This window comes from Cydia amplana, chromosome 2 (genome assembly GCF_948474715.1).
Source record: "Cydia amplana chromosome 2, ilCydAmpl1.1, whole genome shotgun sequence".
NCBI classification, from domain to species: Eukaryota; Metazoa; Arthropoda; class Insecta; order Lepidoptera; family Tortricidae; genus Cydia; species Cydia amplana.
This window is the reverse complement of record NC_086070.1, coordinates 4,758,380-4,779,512: the sequence shown is the minus strand read 5'-3', so window position 1 is coordinate 4,779,512 and position 21,133 is coordinate 4,758,380. Positions and strand designations below refer to the sequence as shown.

The following is a 21,133-nucleotide window of genomic DNA, read 5'->3' as shown; positions in this document are numbered from 1 at the left end:
AAATATTATGGTAACCTAATAGTCATGTACATATTAAGTTATAAAAAAAAATAACGGTAGCACATATGCAGCTTTGATTTAAAAGTGCATATCAGTCATATACCTATATGTACATTTCAATTTAATATTATATTTTCATAAATAATATCGGTATTAGTCATCAACGCACACAGGATTTTGGCATCCATTCTATTGCCTACGCTTTCGAGATTAATTTCAGGTGGAGATGACATCTACCTTCAGCGCCAAGGGCGCCTTTTATAATGTTCATTGAAAGGGACATATTGCAATGTTTGCCCGATAGCGAGGCGAGCGCCTTTCTCTGACCGGCGAGCTGAGAGCCAAGACAGTTCTGTCAATAAGCTGCTTGTAATTGGGTTAGTGGAGCGCGTGCACGGAACAATGATGCGCTGCCGTTGGACACGCGTGTGCCACAATATCATCATCACTATATGCCGTAATTCTAATCTAACAGGTCAAATGTCGGACGATAAGGATATTGTATCATTTATATATCCTAATAGGGAAAAAGTATAATGCATTAAAAGCAGAACGGATGCGGGCGCAATGAAGTACGTCCGATAGCTGGGAAACGACGAAACACGAGTGCGGTCTGTGCGACTGTCACACTTATCACTTACAAGGCACAGTGTAAGTAAATAACACTGTTGCGAGCAAAGAGAGTACTCATTGCGATATCTTTATCTTAGTACGTACTCGTTTGGCTTACTTTAAATAAATGTTTGATTTGAACGCGTAAAGGGTGAGTTGCATTACTTCTCATTTTTAGGTACATTTGCATGCAATGCAACGGAAACGCCCTGCCAAGATATTTCACGATCTTAGCATGTTTATCGCAACCCGACGTCATTTAAAAGTGACTACTTTCACTTGCCAATTTTACAAATTTACAGTAGGTAGTAGGTTACGTTCATTTTCAGCGAAATGGCAACGTTTGTGGTTCTAGAATTTAAATAGCACGACATGCAAACTACTTCACATGCCCAACGTGTTTGACTAGTAGCTATGGCTTAGATTAGACCAATACAGAATCCACTTATTTCGCAACTATTGAGAAAATATTATTTTATTTAATATACATACTGGAAAATGTAGGTACATACATACCGTTGGTATTAACAAGTAATCATCGAGAGACAGAGGATAGTTAAAACTTTGTAACTTATATTTGAAAGCTTTTACAATGTTTAAAGTTTTCATTTTGTAAGCAGTTATACACAGAGTAATTAATAAAAACAACGTCCCGAAAGGGTCAGCACAGGTGAATTCTAGGTATGGAATGGGCACTATCATCACTAAACACTATCTTTACGAACGTTTCGTACATTTACATAGTGCAGCCGGCTGTCAACTGTCGATGAAGTCAGTTGTTAGTATTTATTCGAGTTGGGGTGCAGGTAAGAAACGATTCGGGATTGGATAACGCAACCCCTAGTTCCCAGGGGCACGTATTGTTAAGACTACAAAGACCCGAGAAGCTTGGGTTAAGACATTTGTTTATGGATCGAGTGAACTCATAAATAAATGAAGTATGTACTATAATATGTATCGTCCGACTCAATTTACTCGTAAAGATAATTTAAGAGATTTATCATTTGCTAAACGTAATTTACTAAATGTAAATACTTATATTAAAATTTAAATAAGAAAGTTCATTAACCTGAAGCAGCAAAAGAATGGCATGAAGTGAGGAAAATATATGAGAGATCCCTTTATAGAGATGACACTGACCTTGGAACCTAGTCCACTACACGCACCATCCACATCGAAAAGTATTTCAGCTACCGCGGAGAGCACTTTAACTACATCATGCCACTTGCACCCGTGATCTTTAAGAAACCGCTTGTACAATTCATAGAAAGACGTGAACCTCAAGGAGGGAGGAAGCCTTATATGCTGGTGTTTTATTACTAATTCTGTCATTGTGTTAGCACGACACTTCACACAGTTTACAACTTTACACGGAGCAGAGCCCTAGTTAGGGCGGCGGGTGTTCAGCCCGCCGACTGCCTCACAACTGTATCGCGGGGGCGATACAACCACCCAGTGCGCGGCGTATCTTCTTCCAATAACAATGGATAATAAAGATTATATTTTAATAAAACAAAATTAAAAAAACGACTGTGGCAGAATTTCAGGGTTCGCGTTGGTCGTCTTGAAGCGAACTGTATGGTGCCGCGACGGATTGAGGAGTGCAAACCAATGGAACGGAGACTCGTAATGGAATCTTTCGGTTGGAACAGGATTTATCCGCGCTCAGGCGGCCCGTTAATTGTCGACTACTCCTTGAGCAACGCAATTACACATAGTTTTCTTTGAATAAACACCATAATATACACTTAGGTATCGCTATACGCATGTTGACTAGATTTTGTATGGCGTCATTTTATCCTATTTGTCAATTTCATTAATCCCTTTACTCCCAGCACAGCAAATTGTCAAAAGTCTTTAACTCCCACGCGTTTTTTAACTCTTCATATATTTTCTATGAAATCCATTGAGCGATGTCGGAGCTGTGTGGACGGGAGGTAATTTTTCTGCCGACATGAATTTATCACTACATAGTATAAAACAAAGTCGCTTCCCGCTATCTGTCTGTCTGTCTGTCTGTATGCTTAGATCTTTAAAACTACGCAACGGATTTTGATGCGCTTTTTTTTAAATAGATAGAGTGATTCAAGAGGAAGGATTATGTATAATTTGTTAACCCGTGCGAAGCCGGGGCGGGTCGCTAGTAGAGGATAAATAAATTTGCTACTTGGATCGGGAAATGTAAAAAATATATTATTTTTTACATAAGTGTAGTTACTGTAGCGTACGATCCGTCTGGTGGTACGTTGATATACACTTGCAACTCCCAGTTGTCACACAAGCGCGTTACCGACGACGCTTTTAATATACCTAGGTAAAGGACGAAATATAGGTATAGGTAGACTACATATTTTTTATTTCTGCCAGTAATTAATGACGGTTTTTGCGGAATACTATAATCATATCAATTTTGATGACTGTAAGTAGGTACTCTTGCAATTTTATTTTTTATTTTTGAATAAAAATAAACATGAAATATATTCGTATGTACGTCTCACGAGGGCTACATAAAATTGATTGAGTTAACTGAAGGTGGCCGGCGCAGAGTCGCAGCAAGCGATACGGGCAAGGTCGGCCGGAAGGAACTGGGCATTACCAAATAGATAGGTGGGCTACGAAACGGCGTACCGCATTTATCAGACCATATCTGCGAGCGTGCCACTCGCCGGCTTTAATGATACGCGATACCGACATGCCTACACTACATACATCCTATACCAGCGAACTTGAACTCTTGACTTTGCTATTGAGTAATCGTTAAGTGTAAATGTTCGTAATTACGGAATAACATATAAACGCTAAAAACATCCAGAAGGACAACAGATAACTGGAGACGGTGGAGACGCTTGGGCCGTGGAGTCAAAGCGCGCACAGCGTTTATAAGGAGTTGGCCAAGCGCCTTATAGACGCAACGGGTGACCGGAAGGCTGGCTGGAGCATACCTCGCCCAACGCATTGGCGTTGCCGTTCAGCGCGGCAACGCCGCCAGCCTTCTGGGCACCCTACCGGACGGCGCAGACTTGGGGCCAATTTTTTATTTGTAGGTTTTTACTTTTTAGGTAGTTTTAGTTTAGTATGTTTAGTTATTAGTTTAATTTATATTTGTTAATTTGTTTTAACTAGACTGTTATTAAGGAAGAAGATAACACGGCCTTTTTAACATTAAACAGAATACATACATAGCTGTGTACAGTCACGTAACACGTAGGGCTTGCAATTAGAATATTAGAATTTGTCGAATATTCGACCTGTTTTGATACTCGAATATTCGGCCGCTCAGGTTTCGAATATTCGAATATTTTTTATTACTAATAAAAAATCTATTTTATCCGCTGTAGTTACAGTTTCTGTGTGTTTTCCGGGTATTTACAGTGAATGAGGAACACCCGTACACGGGTAGGTACCCAAATACGAAGGAAATAATATTTTTACTGTATTCCTCTCGATAGACTTCGTGAATACAGTGAAACCTAACTCAATTTGAAAGAAAACGAAATCATAAAGTATGTTATTTTTACGGTGCGTAAGTTTTAAGTTAAAGGGTCATTCTGTTTATTCAGTACAAGCGTACGTTAAGCGAATTTTTGAAGTCTAAACCTTGCCACTTATCGCAATTCTCAAATTTGATCATACCAAACCTGCCCAACTAGGTAATCTAACCATGCACCTTTAGCTGACGAATAATCCACCCAGTAGTCAACTAACTTTTTCCCTTAAATATTCCAATATTATATAATTAGCCGACCATTAGGAATAAAAACTTTCCAAAACAAATAAAGTCAATAAAGATTCAAAATACAATGGAAATAAAGGCCTTTTTACAGGCCTCTGAGTGACTACAAGTTAATTTAAATCGGAAAATAATTACCTAATAAAAAAAAAATCTTTTTATTTCACGCAACGACGCATTTATAATAATAGTTTTATCTAGAAATATTGAATACGTCTAATTTTGGCGTTTTACTTGTTTTTATAAAATGTGGGCATTTCATAGTAGGATGATAAAATCTAGTCAATTAAGTGGATTTCTGCAAAATATCATTAGTTTTAGCAATATGTGAAAAAAGCTTTTGAATAAAACGATAATATATCGATTTCTCGTTCCTTTTCTTATTTTTTATAATATTCGAATAATTATTCGAATATGTCGTCAGAAAAAGTCGAATATTCGAATACCTGAAAGTTTCGAATATTTGCAATCCCTAGTAAGACGATAATGAGAGAAATTTGGAGTTGGAGAATACTCCAACTCTCAATAAACCTGCACATATACGATATGGGTCGTTGGTCGGGGATTATAAACGTCAGATTAATTTCTTCTTCAGTTGTAATGAAGCAGCGGGACATCTGATTCATTCGCAAAACTGACTCGAACTAGCTGGAGGCGGGTTTCAATTTAAAATTCGTAGTACGATTCAAAACAATTGAAGCGGACGCTTCTTGATTATTATCTATTAGTCAAATGTTCGAGTGGGTCTACGTTGACTTTAAGAGTAAGTACTGTTTTTTTAACCAGGCAATGTTAAGCAAGTATATGGTACACGGCTTATGACTTGGTCCCCGTTAATCCGTTTGCTGCGTATAGCGTCAGATTGTATGGGTGGGAATACTCTTATGTCTACACAATTCAGCGTACGGTGTAATCGAAGTGAAGGCTTGAGTTACAGGTAGGTAATAGAAATCCTAGAGCTATCAAGTAAATTATTACTTCATTTTATCAATTTCAGTTTTCCGGAAATGCTGTGCCACCCTGGCGGACAAGTACCTAAAAATCGGATATTACATACTCAAATCAGTACTGGAATCCCAAAGGAGAACAATTATTTAATTCGTTCGCGTCTGTTGTGCGCTCCTCGTCTACATAGAGAGACAAGACAAAGGTCGTTACGCTTTTGTGGACCCTTTGTTTTGAACCCTGATGGCTTCGGTTACAGTTTGTAAATGATACTCGGGAAGTACATAGAACATCGGTAGCCATCATAAGTCGAGCTTCTTTATCACACATTTACCTATCTACCTAAAATACTAAACCTATTTTGGTACATTACTACTTCGCACTTTGAAAGTTTTTGTTTTGTGTATACTAATTTAATTTAATTTATTTTAATTTATTGCTCCTGTTACAGGAAACACCCTGTTTATAATTTGAAATAATTTAAGTATCAATAGAATTCAAAAACTGTTAAACGCCAGAAACAATAAAACGTGACACAGCGCAGAACAACAGTTTAAAGCGTCTGGTTATATTACTGTTGAACAAAAACATGACTTTGTAGATGGTTGCAGACGACAAATATAAGATATTTCATAAAGTGAGGTGTTGACGGTATCTTTTCATCATCATATCAATGCATGGATAAAGCTTTGTCTTTTCATCGAGTGGGCGGCGCGCGTTTGAGGGTCGGGTGTAATCATAACAACGGCCGTGTGGTGCTGGTGCTTCGCCTAGGTGAAGGTGATCGTCGCGATACTATTCCTGTGCGCATGCGTTGTTTTTAATGCGCGAATATGCGCCACGTGGCGCCATCTAGCGAACGCCATTGGAATCACATACTTGTACCAGCTGCTAAAACTATTTTCGTTGTCATGTACGTGGATTTGTTTACAGACGATGGCTTCATAAGAATTTCATTGCGTATATATTCATGTCATGACATAAGCCAACTACAACACCGAAAATATGCGGAATTAACCTAAACAGAAAATTGCCATTGATACAAATTAATTTGAATTTAACATCTAAAGGAGGACATACATGCATAATTAATTTGTTATTGTGTAAAATATTATGTAACGAAACAGCAATCTGAGAGAATGCATTTCATTAGTTAAAACATTTAATGCAGCGGTTTCAACAGCGTTGTTAAATATCTGATTGTTAAGAATACCAATCCTTGACCTGATAATATGCAAAAATAGATACACATGCTCTCAATATTCACGAATGCTAGTAGCAGCAGCGCAATGCGTAGGTACATAGATCTTCTAAATAGCGGTCATATTTGATTCAGAAATGTCTAATAAAAATATAATGACTAATATACTATTTTTTGTAGTTTTATATAATTATAAACACACTCTTTTAAAGTTAAATATGAGTCTGACCTCTACTTCTTTAGGTGGTTCTTTCGGCTTGAATTGGGGCACGTGTTGTGGTACAACAAGCGGCACAAAAGAGCAGGAAGGCTTGGGTTCCGCTGGAGCCGGGTTGCTCTCGAAAGATGGCTGCTTTGGCGGAAGTTTAGCATCCTTTTCCACTGTTGACGCCTCTACATGTTCTATTTGTATCTGAGGTGATGTGTAAGGCAATGCATCTTTCTCATTGTCACAAACCGATGTTTTGCTAGTTAACCAAGAAGACGGCACTGCCGGCGGATGCGGCGGTGTTATGGGCGATATTTCGGGGACACTGACTTTTGCTGCACTGGTATTCACAATTTGACTAGCTTCTATAATTTTTTCATTATTGTTATTACAGTATAACGTATCACTCACTTTTGTAACTTGTTCATGATTTTCAGAGACAGGTACAATGGCGTGTTTTTCAACGAATATGCCTGGCGTTGCATCTGTTTCTAGCGTTGAGTCTATTCTATCTGGTATACTATTAGTTATGTTAATTATAGGCACATTGTTATTATTTGGAATGAGCTGATTAGGAATATTAACTGGTGTTTTATTTGAAACTAAGTTTTCATCTTTCACACTGTTACTAACATCACTTGGCACTATTTCGTCATATTTTGGTGGATTAGGAATAAGCGGCGAAACCTCGTCCCTACTTTGTGAAAAGTCTGTGCTTTCACAAGAAGACAGTTCGTCGAGACTTTGAGCTAGGTCGAGAGCAGAAGCCTCGTGGTAGTCGGTGGAGGATGGGGACGTGTCGTCGTCGCTGGTGGCGTCGCCGCCGAGGGGCGTCTCTGAACTTTGGCTGGTCGGTACGAATGCCAAGCTAGACGTAACATCGATCGAGGTGTCTGCGATTAACGACCCTTCACTTTGGACCGATGATTGTCTGTTATCGGAGATAGAGTCTACACCGCAGACTTTTTCATTGTCGCCAGTTTCTTGATTAGAAACACTTGAAAGACAAGTTGTTGTTGCATCTTCCGTTCGTAAACTTTGATCATCTTCAGTTCGTAAACTTTGATCATCTTTAGTTCGCAAACTTGTGTCGTCTTCGGTTTGTTCGTTATTAACAGTAATTGTTGTTGCCGACGGTTGACTATGACTATCCGTAAACGTTTCAGCTTTAGGTTCTTCTACCACTGGCAAACTCATATATTGAGGTATCGCGTATTCTATGTCACTCAATGGCATGTAATGAATATCTTTATGATCTCCAATAGCGTTTTCGTCGTAATGAGGAGTGTAATATTCAAATGCAGCATTGTCTGTGCCATACTGCATAATGGCCCAAGGATCGTTGGACGGTATCATGGGTAAACCGTCATAATACATTTCTCTCTCAACAAATTGTTCTGGTTTGTAATCCCACGTCGGCACGAAGCAGTCTTCAAACGCCATGTAATTATCAGGTAACATGACCATTGGCTGGCTGTATTGCACGGGACCTAGGGCGTATGATCCGTCATAAAACGGATTATTAAGTACAAGTGGAGCAGGGTCATGGGGTTCATATTCTACAAAAACATCAGGTTCAACCATCAACCCACATCTAGATAAGTCTGGCACAGACCTACACCGCCGTGGTGTAATTTCAATTTCGTTTTCTAATTCATTGTATATGTATGACGTGTCGAAACTATTTGTTCTCCTAAAATTGCTATTGAATACTGGCAACACAGGCTGTGTATAAAGGTCCTTCTGTAGCTCGGGGTCATCCACATGTGTTTCAAATTGAGTGTTGTAAGTTGGCACACCCACGTTGTTTATTTCGTGCAGAGTATTTTCATTGTTTGTTAAACTTGGGGTACTGTCAGGTTGCGCAGGCAGTGCGGGTGGTTCGAGCGGGTAGTTTGCAGGCAAGAGAAGAACGGGTGGAAGGGCGGGCGGGGGCCCGCAGAAGAGTAAATTGTTAGGCGGCGGACGCGACGGTTGGTCAGCCATGGCTCGCGCTCGCGCGCGGCCGGGCGCGGCGGGCGAGTATTTCGGGGCGTCGGGAGAAGCGCGCCAGGCGGCCGGCAGAGCTTCGCGACTGACTGAAGGCGTACCAACTGACGAAGGCGAACGCAAATAGAACGGGCGCAAGCGCGAGGAGGTCGCCGTCTCTCGCGCACATCTTCACGGGCGAAGGCGCACGCGCGTATACAATCCAAACCCGTCCCGCACGTTATCCCAAACGGGCGCGCTGACGTTTCGCGCTTTATTCTGGTTCCGCATTTTGCATTCGACAGGTACACGAGCTAACGTTATCACGAACGACTAACAGACAGGCTTTCGGGTGAACACTTGTGGTGATGTTGAGCGTTGGGTATAAAGAAAAAAATCCTTTCATACTTCTCCTTAAAGTAAGAAATGAGGAACGGTTACTGACCTGTTCCGGGGGTGAACGTGGTGAAGACTCGTCGCGGTGATGTCTCCGCCGCCTGTGTGAAGTCGGCGATCGCCTGTGATGCGAACGTTTGGAGCGTTCATTTCGCCGCCTCCACGAGTGCTCCGAGCTGCGAAATCATCGATCAATAGGCTGTAGGGGGTTAGTGAATAAGTAACACGATAACGAATCGTAATGCTGAGGTGAGGTTAGAGCGTGCTATTAGGAACGCGGAGCTGTTACTAACGTTGTCGATCGTCCTCTGCCGTCGGAGTGAGGGTCTACGAGCTGCGCGAGTTGGTCGGGAGGCGGCACGCAGCAGACGCGTAGGACCGCGCATAGAGCACCCCAACGACGTCGCCCCGTGCCTAGGCCTTTAATAACCTTACAGTCCACTGGTGATTACAGTGAAACATTTGTATATAACGATGCCATGTATCAACTTCTTTTCTGTTCACTCATCATTCAATTAGAAATAAATATTATCTACTTATTATCTTTAACAAGTACTGATGTAATAGCTACAATATGAAAGTATACACTGATTAATATAACCGTAAATATGTTAGCACTAAATCCGCTGCATTGTCGGGCACAAAATAAATACTTAAGCCAAGGTTAACAGATGACATGTGTCGCGGTCGACAGTTTCTTTGAATGATAGCGAATGTTGCGATAGAGGGTCGAGAACTGCCATTGTAAAACGAAGCGAGGTATGCCAAGAGTACGCCACACTTGACAGGGACCCGCCGTGGGCTGCGGTCACCGGCGTACTGCCAATCGACTCAGCACGACCACTGTCGCACGTGCGGCATGATTGCTTAGATACAGCGACATACAATAAATTCGCGTTTGCAAACGGTGCGTCAACTAACTTCATACCTAACTGAACAATCTAGCTTGGTGAAACGTTATTATTACGAATAATAATCCTACGAGGTTATCATTACATCGCGTGTTTGACAGAGATAAAGGTGCATACTTGAGCGTGTAGGCATAGGAGCAACGAGTTAACTTTGTTAAGAACAGCTTACCTTGACCTTAAATTTGCATGCATCTAATATTGAAAATTACTTTACGGTTCGTAGGCAAAAAGTATTCGGATTTCGGATTGATGAAAGTAGACAGGCTCTTGCAAACAAACCAGTTTTCATTTCTGATGACGAGCGCGAACGTTTGTCACGCCTTGACTTGGTTTCAGACTGGTAATGTGACTTACCAACAAACCCGCATGTGTTGTGGACTATAGAGAAGCGTGTCGAAAAACCTTATCAATCGAACACTATCATCACAATCTTCGTCTAATTGTTCTATATACATCATGCTTGAAATTGATCTTAAATACAAATATGTACCGGTCAAGAAGACGGTAGGGAATGAATGGCTAACTGTCGTGAACTGCAACTACAAGAATGTGTAAGTGGCGCTCTCACTTCTAATGGAATTAACTTTACATAATTGGTTTACCGACCGACGGAGACATTAAAGAGTTAAATATAGCATACATGACTAGAAGTGTGAGATTATGCCAATTTTAAGTAGAGAGTGAGAATCTTATAATCATTTGTTGGAAGATATTGAAAAAGTGCCAACATCTAGTAACGAGTAGCTGAATCATTATTTATACGAATCGAACGTCATTCATTATTCGACCCTTCAAATAGTACTAACCAAGTTACGAAAAATCTTATTTTGACTACTGTTTAGGATTATCAACTGATTCTGATATAAACTTCGCCATAAAATTATGTTTGAGATTAATTTACTTAAACATAATCGCCTCGAGTATTGAAGTCTTGCCTTAATGAAGCCGTGAACAGAACGATAGATGGATGGCCATATGCGGCATATGGCGTTAGATTAAGTTATATGCATTCACGAATGATACAATTCCGAGCTCGGTCGAGTCGTCAACTAACGCGAACAGAGCTGCGCGGGCGGCGCCTAATAAATGGCAGCATTTAAATGTCACATTGTGTTTAGCACCACACGTTGAACTTGAACTAACACGTCTCAATGGCAGCTCATGTGATCGATTCTGCACGTGCATAATGAAGTTAGGCATTACAATGCAGGTGTATTATGAAATATTATTGTTTCAAATAGGCATGAAACTGCAAGTAAATTAAATCTGACGGACTGTGACATGCGTGAATAATTTTAGCAACAGGAGGTGAGTCATTATCAGATGGGAATCGTTTGAATATAAAATGTTGAAGGCACGTTTACGTACTTCCGCTGAATAGCTAGTATTGTCGCGTCGGCCCGCCGCGACCGGCAGTCACCCAGGGCGTTTCATTCAATGATTGACAAAGCCAAGCGTCAGTGTCAAACGATATGTCGCGAATACAAACACGCAGCGTTCACTTTCAACGACTGACGACGTCAACATTATCGATTCACGGTATCTGTTATGTTTACTGCGAAAACCGGCTTGTGAATCTCTTTAAGAAACTAATGCTTATGACATATCAGTGGCGAGAAGTTGCAGCTCGTGATTTAAAACATCTGAAAGTTCTCGTTATGAGTTTTATTAACGGCTGGCTTAATTTCGCTCATTAAGGCCTTGTTTTCTTTTTAATTGGTGGAATGGAAAGCGCCAGGTCGGTCGGTTCCTTCCGCTCTTCTCGTAAAACTGCCTGTTAGGGAGCTTTAATTACGACGGGCAACCTGAGGTGGTTGCTCGTCGAAGGTGAAAGCCGACTACGTAACTATATGAGTATGTAACTTGGAACCTGTAACACATGTTCAAGTATATGTAAACACTACTTACTGGTGGAAGTAATTAGACATTTTATGGCAGTATATTGAGAAGGAAAAGCAATAGATATTTCCTTTACGGCTCGTTATTTCCCAGTTATTGCACTTAATATCTACGTTAGTTCTAATTATATTATAGCCACTGGAAAATCTATTAATTATTTATTAAAGCTATCAAATAGTTCTGGTTTACTAAAAGTAGGTATTTGGAATGGTAAATGTTAAAAGAATCGTTGTTTACTATTTAGTCGCCGGAGACTATTGTATAAAAAACAAAGAAACAAATTCGATTTAGAGTGACGAATTATGTTATTATTATACTACGAATAGACAAACCCCTGTCATATGCCTAGTAGTGGAGATATTATTGAACGAAATACACGAAATCGAGCGGTCGAAATTCAAAAATCGGCCCCCAGATCGTGAAACCGAGAGTGAAACGTCGTGGCACAATGACCATAATCGATCTCGGGCCGAAACTGCGAGTCGACTCGGTTACGAAATCATAACCCAACGTGACACGACCACGTCCGGTCAAGGCTTCACGCCAATTGTGAGCCGGTAGGTAATACGCTTGCCTCTTTTTTCTTGATCTTAATCGAGTCCGTTTTTGTAAGGATCACACCGTCGGATGGAGTCTCAGCCCTCCAGGACAGGAGTTACGACTTTACGAGGTTTGCAACTTTAGCATGTCTATCTATTCCTATGAATAGGACCAACTGCATTTTAAAAGCAATAATTACGAAATTAGAAAATATGATAGTCAAAGTGGAGGAACCGTAAGTTCTGAATTGCATGGATATGGACTAACAAGTGAATTAATTGTCCGAGGAATATTGCAAATTAATATATTTAATAGTTTTACAATTATTTTTTCGCTGAAGTACAAAGAATCGAGTCCGAATATTAAAACTTTTCGATATCTATAGAGAGCACATTCTTGAGCAGTGCGCCAGTTATGTGTGGAAATATTTCCATAGCTGGGAAATTGTTTGCATTTGGTGTCAAGTTGGTCGGTTGTCGGCCGCCGACAAGGCCGTGCCGGATGAGCAGATACTGTGAACTGTGTCAGTACGGGCGAGACTAAAAAACACCGCCCGCGCCGGCGGTCCTCGGGTCAATGACAACCATGACTTTCTAGCGCTAAACAAATTAGACTGCTACCGAATTAACGATTTCACCATGTGCAGTCGGATGTACGCATTTTGTAGGTAATTACTTTTATTCTAATACTTGTTTAGCTAACCCTTACTTATGGGTTAGTCCACCTAGTTATACTACTAGTTATACGATATAACAAAATGAACAAATAAAATCCTAATAGTTATACTGAGCAGTATGACTAAACGGATTTGATTATTTTGGTTCGGGTAGGTACGTCCATTTAGTTATATTGTTAAATAAACTCAATTAATTTTTTTGGATATTTTACGTTTTCACACATTTTACTTCATTTAAAATAACAACGTCAAGTCAATCTATTGATACAGATATATATATCAAGATAGATAGATGTATAGATATATATTGAGTTTATTTAACAATATAACTAAATGGACGTACCCGAACCAAAATAATCAAATCCGTTTAGTCATACTGCTCAGTATAACTATTAGGATTTTATTTGTTCATTTTGTTATATCGTATAACTAGTAGTATAACTAGGTGGACTAGGTGTAACTAGGTGGACTAACCCTTACTTATTTATCAACATCAATATATGGAATCACAAGTTAACATACTTACTTTCAATTTACAAACCAATAGAAAATATATGATGACCTTTAGGCAAATTAGTTTATTACGAAATGTAACTCTCAAATAAACCGATATGTACCTAATTAGTTACTAGTTAGTTAGCGAATCGAGCTGCAATAAATTACACCTTGCATTAAGGTGAGACTATTTATTATAACTAATCGCCTGACAATTTTTAGGTGCCGCCTACTGCCTAATATGTTGAATACGAGATTATTCTAACCGATTTTAAATGTTATGTTAGAAGTCGTAAAGAAATTGCATAAAAACATGCAAGAGGCGTTCGTTGTTAGGTATGGTGCGGGCACGTGTTTGTGGTACCGAGTGTGACCAGTCAGTCTACAGTGAAAGTTGATCGGACTTACATTTGACATTTGTCTGACGTACGAACCAAACAAACTTACATCTTTTCTATCCATCATAAATATAAGCGCATTGACTGAAAGTTTATACATTTTGATTTAACAGAAAACGATCGTAATTTCGGTTCAGGCGTAACTTGTACACGTTAATGAATATGAATATTACTTATTTAGGTATTATGTTCTAGACAGTTACGTTAAGATATTATTCCCTGTAAGACTTCCCTGAATTGAGAATATCTGGGCAAAGTACCTAGCTGATTTTAATTATTGAAATGAATTAGTGAAATTAGTCTCAAGATTTCGCGGGGAAGCCACAAAGCTTCACTGCAACATATTGAAGACACTTTCCCTACCACGTTGCAGTGCTCATATGAAGGGTGGCAAGAGAAGTGGAACAAAGACACATTACAATACAGATAACAGAGTTGACAAATCCTATTCGAGCACCTAAGCAGAAGAAGACCTTGAAACATTTACTGAAAAATATTGAAATGAATCTCAATGGACGAATGCATCTACGTTCCCTTATGTCATTAGTTTTTATTACATCAGATTTAAAAAGGTAAAGAGAACAATTAACTATTGCGGCATTTACTTACGTGACTGATAGCTCATTAAAGTTACGCACTAAGTAGTGTTTAGTTAACAGTATTTGTGAAAAATGTTATCAGTAAAATTAATTTTGATACCCTTAGACCGCGACCGGTGTTATTTCTTCGTAAGCATTTTTTTCGTTATTACTTATTAGTCCCTTTATTAGGTATACATATAAAACTTTAATTTATGGCTAGATTAGGTAAGCACTTCTCTTTCGGTCACCTGTCGTGCAGATTAAACTTGATTGCTGTTAAATTATAACTTGAAATTAATCTCATGGACACATTTATACAGGGTGTTTCCTGTAACAGGAGCAATAAATTAAAGTATAGGCTGTACTCCTCAAACTGACCAACATTTGTTCAGAAACTTTTGAAAAAAAAACACACTGATGTCAGCGTACATTGAAGGCAATATTTATTTTGTATGAAAAAGGGGAAGTCTAAAGAATTCATAATTTTTAAAATTTGCTGAACACATGTTGGTCAGTTTGAGGAGTACAGCCTTTAGTTTAATTTATTGAAATGAAATGAAAGTTTATTCACGAAAACATATGGTACAGTAGATGTTATTGCTCCTGTTACAGGAAGCACCCTGTATAAAAGTGGTAGCCGATTTGATGGACGTGACCACGAAAATGACACGGTTAAAAATGTCACATTAAGACCTAATATGTACTATAAAACAACGTATGTTAACAAAACCCATAATTATGAAAAATGTGTACAATATTATACAGGGTCATTTTTGGACCGTTAGCCATATTGTGCGAGGTGATTTGGTAGGTAATCACCTCGCACAATATGGCGGTCCAAAAATGACCCTGTATGTATTTTGGGAGTTCTTAACGAAAATAGTACATTGTTGTCGAGGTTCGGAAGTAGCTACTTGCAGGCTGAGGATTCGTTTTAAACGGACGACCTTGGAAGTCCGTTTAATTGCATCCGAAGCCAGCAAGTAGCCTTCCAGCCGAGTCATATATAGTGCTTTTCTCAAAAATGGTGCAAGAAATGGAAATATTTTACAGAAGCAACGTTCTAATTTTCACAAAATAAAGTAAAACCATTAAAAAGATTTGCTTGCCGCCTTTAAAAAAAAAGACGTGTATTTTTCTGCTGAAAATACGCCAACGTATTTGAGACACCTAAATAGTCGCGGTACCAACATTATAATAATAAGTGCTGATCATCTGTTTGGCTGTTTAATGGACCTATGCCTTCATTTGATATGGCCATTTATAGTATTTTATGCAACCGTTGTTTAAGAGGGGTCAAAAAGAGCGAGTGGCGTGAGTAACAATTTGAGGCGAAGCCGAAAATTGTTAATAAAGACGCCACGAGTATTTTTTGACTCAGTTAAACAACGTTGTATACAATACTTTTTCTACGACCAAACACTTACTTTGAAATAAAATTGTAAATTTAACAAATATTTTTCATTTCATCTAGTGGACTTCTACCTACGGTATACAGTATCTAGCTGTTTTAAGTGATTCTTGTGCTATCACTGATATTTCATCAGGCGTAGACACTAAGCGCCACTTGCACCATCTCACTAACCCGGGATTAACCGGTTAAACCGTTAACCCAGTGTCAAATTGTACTGGTTACCATGGTAACTCCAGCTTTAACCGGTTAACCTGGGTTAGTGGGATGGTGCAAGTTGCCCTAAGTGTTTGTCTTCATCCATTTTAACTTGAAAGCATCTTGAAAGACACTGTTTCTTAACACAAATGTTAAGTTTTTATTCGACAGGCACAATAAGTACCTATTCATATTAAAGATTCACAATATTCAAGAAGTAGCAAAGAATGGAGCGTACGGGCGGGAAAAGAATGAATGAAATTTAAAAAAAAATATGTCTATGGTTCACTTATTTGTCAGCTAGATGACATTCGCACCCATAAGCGAGAGCGAGAAAAAGATATTTCTTTCTCGCTCTTATGGATGCGACGAACCAAGGTCGCGTTGCGGTGCGGTAGTGTGTTATGACTATAAGGTTGGCAACAATGTATTTCATACAATATTTTTAAGTGGTCATTACACGAAATATCGTAAAAGTGCCAAAAAGATACTGCGTGTATGCACAAATGCTTTTTTAGGGAATAGACTAAAGACTTGTCTTGACAACTATAAGATAGGGTTTTAAAGATGTGTGCACGACCCTTTAAATGACAAATAAATGTAGGGGAGTAGAAAAAAGTTTTAAAAAGTCGAGACTGCAATGTTTTTAACGTTTTAATTTTTTGAATGACCATAAACTACGCACTTCGCGACCTATTTTTTAACTGGCAACGTTGACTTTGCCGTCCATTTTTGAGAAAAATTGTTTTAATGAACATTTGACTTCAATATGCGTTTATCATTATGACGGCGAAATGGCGATAATGAGTAGCGAGCGAGCGAGGTTAAGCAACCCGGGCAGCAGCAGGATGGAATAAAGCGCAACGATGGTGACTCACGCTAAATTGTGCAACAATTTGCACAACCCGCCAAACTACTCGGAGACTGACACTTTCAATTATAAAATTGCATTATGCGCAAATTGATTATTTTTCTAAAGAATTTAGCGTATCGGCTTAAGAGGAATAGAAGTTATTTAATGCGTACCAGGAACACTGGAAGTTTTTTTTTTTATATAGGGAAGCTGTTTTAATTAGGTTAGTAAATTTTTTAGAATGGTTAAGAGCCAACAGGAGTGGTCATTTCTCGATACAAACGTACTCGACTGTTTCCTCCGTGGGTTTTAAAGCTAGAGCAATGATTTTTTCAACACAGATTAATATTGTCAATATCTGTGTCGGACCGTTTTGCTTTTTTTGATATTTTTGTTTTTTAAGAAGCTAGAGCCCTTCAAAAATGGCCAAAATGGCCTAATTGACTATGCCGCAATGAGAGGTGTGCTATTCAAAACTGATATCAATTAGTCAAAAAATCAAAACGGTCCGACACAGATAATGTCATAATCATTTTGATTTCCAAATTTGGTTACGATTGGTTAAGTTTTGGAGGAGGAAACAGTCGAGTACGAAACCTCGATTTTTGAGATTTTTACGCAGGATTTTTCGCCTTGTCCTTATCGTACTAGTTTTAGGAGCCGCTTCCGTTAGCGAGACGGGTATATTTACCTAAAATATTTAAATCTTAGCTCCTGTTGGCTCTTAACTAATCTCTTTCTGCAGTCTCTTTAGAATGGAATCACCCTGAAAAGCCCACGGCTTACTCTCAAGGGCCTTTATTGTAAAGCGATTTTAGGTCCTCAGTAGATTTTTATACGGATCGTGAGTTAATATTTTTAAGTTAATAATAAATATTTTTAATTCTGTTATATGATACTTAATCTGCTGATAGGCATGCAACTTGTACTTCCGTATAGTAGCTATTACGTAATACCGTATGTTGGTTTGTAGCTATTTAAAAAACATATGGGCAATTCTATCAGACCTCATCATCGAATGACCCCAATTTATAAGTATGTAAATCAATTTACGATCGAGAATGTAGGTCCTAATTTTGTCGCCGAACATATTGATATAAATGTTGTCATCATCTACATAACGATAATTCTAATCAGAAATAAATAAAGCATAATCTGCATCAATACCTATCTCACAAATTTCCTATATCTAAAAAAATGCTATAGTTAAATAACTGTCGTAACTTCGTAAGTATTTCATTTCGTAACATAAGGAAGTGTAAAATGTTCAAGAAATAAAAATCTAGGAAATTTGAATTAATTCACGGTAAATAGAAATGGAGTAAGAACGGTAGAGCATTCATGGTAAGTTGGTGGTTAGCGAAACATGTGCAGGGACCGGCTCGCGCGCTCCAGACCAGTAGCAAGTCGATGCACTCGGGCATCGCAAACCTAGCTTATTATTGCCATTCACGTGACCGCTTGGCGTTAATCCGTCAGTATTTAGTAATACATTCTTGACAAATATACCTACTGAAATTTCATATTATCGGACGATCATCGAAAGGATATTAGAAAATTGGTTGTTAGTAAAGAACATGAAAATGCATTGCTCCTTGGCAAAATAGTGTTACATACGATACGCTCCACTCGTGTTCGCGCATGCTCTTCTGGAAGGCGTGGGACTTGGGCGTCCACGAGTCGACGCCGAGGTACAGCGCCGGCAGCTCGGCCACCTTCACCTCGAGCCGCTCGGCCAGGCGCTGCTCCACGACGGACTTGGGGCCGCTGGTCAGCAGCCTCTGTTGCTCTTTGACGCTGCGTCGTTCGGCTCCTCCGTATCCATTTAACTTTTCTCCGTTGCAAGACGTTACGCTTCTCGGACTATCTGTGCTGAGCAATTTACTCTTAACGGTGTCCGCCTTACCGTAACTTTTATATTGCACTGATTCTGTTCCGTTCGCAGTTCGCGAATACTTCAAAGAATCGTAAGTGTCTCCATTTAGGCTGCTGTATTCGACATTGTTAAGGTTTACGTCTCTATCAGCACGCTTCAGTACCACATCGTACCCGTTTCGTTTTCCGTAACGATCCTCGTGGTTCTGTTTGAGGAAGTTGTTCTCGAAACTAGTTTTACATTTAGGAACATTATTTAAGTAGTCTGTATAGCCTAAATGTTTACTGTGTAAACCTTTATCACAGCCATTCTTGAGAGTTTCTTGTATGTCTATACCGTTCCCGTTGAGCCGGCTGTAACTAAAGCTTGCAGGCTGACCGCCTTCCACCCGATTGTCGAACGATTCTCTACGTTCCACATCTTTGCTTTCGAATTCATGTTTGACGAGTGCAACTCGTGAAACGTCTTCGCCGTTGACGCCATTTTTATATTGCGACTTGTTGGAGAAATCTGCGGTCATGATACCAGTCCGGCTCTGTTCGTTGGGAACGGTCCACGTGTCGTGCTTTTTCTTTTCGCTGCTCTTGGATGACCACGCTTTGGCGAGCGCCGCTTTGAGCGCCTCCCTTCGTTCATGAACGCTGACCCTAGGGTACTCGTGGATGGGGACAATGGCTGGCGCGTATAGGCTCGACCGCGGCGTCGCTCGCGTTATGCGGAAACTTCTGAACTCCCTGTTGAACTCCGAATTAAGAGAATAAGCCGGTATTCTCGAAGTCACCATTTTGAGATCAAAAATTCCACTGTCAATTAAAAATAACTAGTTTCACAATCAAACTTTCAGCACTGAACACAGTGAACACATAGCTGCTCTACCTGTACAGAAAAAAAGGAGGGAACGGTGACGTGTTGATCTAATTAGGGACGACGGGAGTTGGCGGTATTTCTGCGGATAGTCGTGAAGGTGCAGCGTGTGGTGCATGGATGTCTGTGGGCTGTGGGCCGCGACCTTCGCGCAGCCGCGCGCGGCGGGACAACGCACTGGTCAACGAACCGCCCCGCCAGGCCGTGCCCGCCGTGCAGCGCTCCACCGCTCGTCTCGCTTGCATAACTTAGTCGCAAACCGCTTGCCCTACCTTATCTCTTATGCAGTTACGCAGCCGGTCAAACTTTAACCGCTTTCAATACTCTACAGTTTTAAAAGATCTTTAAAAAAATGTTAAGTATCCGTTATTAAGTGGTGATAAGAGTTTTGTACGTTAGCCCGTTTCGTGAAGCAATTACGCCGTATAAGTGCATCGAGTGTCGCCTTGGTGGCGTCCCTAATAAGGCTACTAGCGCTGCTGCCATATGGCCCGCGGCGGACACATCCTCGCCTGTCTACACCCCAGCTGCACCGCCACAGACATATTATTATCGCTATCTAACCGCGACTTTTCTAGGTTAATGCAATATTACAATGCAAGCTATTTAAATGAGATTATAATACATTATTTCATGACTTCTGTTTAGTCTATAATATTTAAATCGTATTTTATTAGTTTTCTACTCATTGCAATCACATTAAACATATTCTATCAATATTATTATTCTTGTCAATTAAGCTATGACAACAAGGCCGAAACACATTAATTATGTATGAATGCGTCGAGCGTGTATGGTTAAATGTGATAGACAGATCATATGAGACACTGAGTTTATTTGTATATAAATTATAGTATTAGTTTTATCGTTGAGAGAAATAAACACTACACTATTAGTATCATAAATTAGATCAACATGTTTCCGCTCATTAAAAGGCACTGGGTATTTCACTGCGATCTAGGCACCGGATCGTATACACTGGCTCCACGGGGCACTCGGTGCAATACACAAAGTCCGATAAGTGCGGGGCCCATTAGCCGGGATTGCTCGGTATCGGTCGAGAGGGCACCGGAAGCCAATGCGTGATCGCATGCATACTCGTACCTTCTCGTTGCGCGCGCGAGAACTGTGCGTGCGGTGTGCGTGCACCGCTGCTACTAAACTGACTGAAGGGAAGCGTAGAGCGGCCCGGTGCGAGGACCCCACCGCTGCGCGCCTCTCTCCTGCGGTCTACCACAAGTGACTCTAACTCGATAGCGCTACGGGTGGAATCGCAGGAGCGTCCGCCGACATACGTCCGAGCCAGTTCGACTGCCCTGCATAGGATCGGCTGCTCGACACGGCTTTTAAGCCACCACCATACCATACAGT

At 40.0% G+C, this 21,133-nt stretch overlaps 1 protein-coding gene across 6 annotated transcripts in view; it reads right to left on the bottom strand.

Annotated features, from left to right (window-relative positions):
• The window catches only part of LOC134661561 (serine/threonine-protein kinase Doa), a 76,436-nt gene that overhangs the window by 18,944 nt on the left and 36,359 nt on the right, over positions 1 to 21,133 (bottom strand). For 2 of the 6 annotated variants that reach the window (XM_063517732.1, XM_063517740.1), the window contains one exon: positions 9,110 to 9,236. In XM_063517732.1, the coding sequence (XP_063373802.1) occupies positions 9,110 to 9,236 (127 nt within the window). Of the gene's footprint in view, positions 1 to 6,717; positions 9,078 to 9,109; positions 9,237 to 18,639; positions 19,775 to 20,866; positions 21,000 to 21,133 lie in introns of those variants that run through there. The other 4 variants (XM_063517704.1, XM_063517694.1, XM_063517710.1 and 1 more) reach the window with 3 other exon arrangements.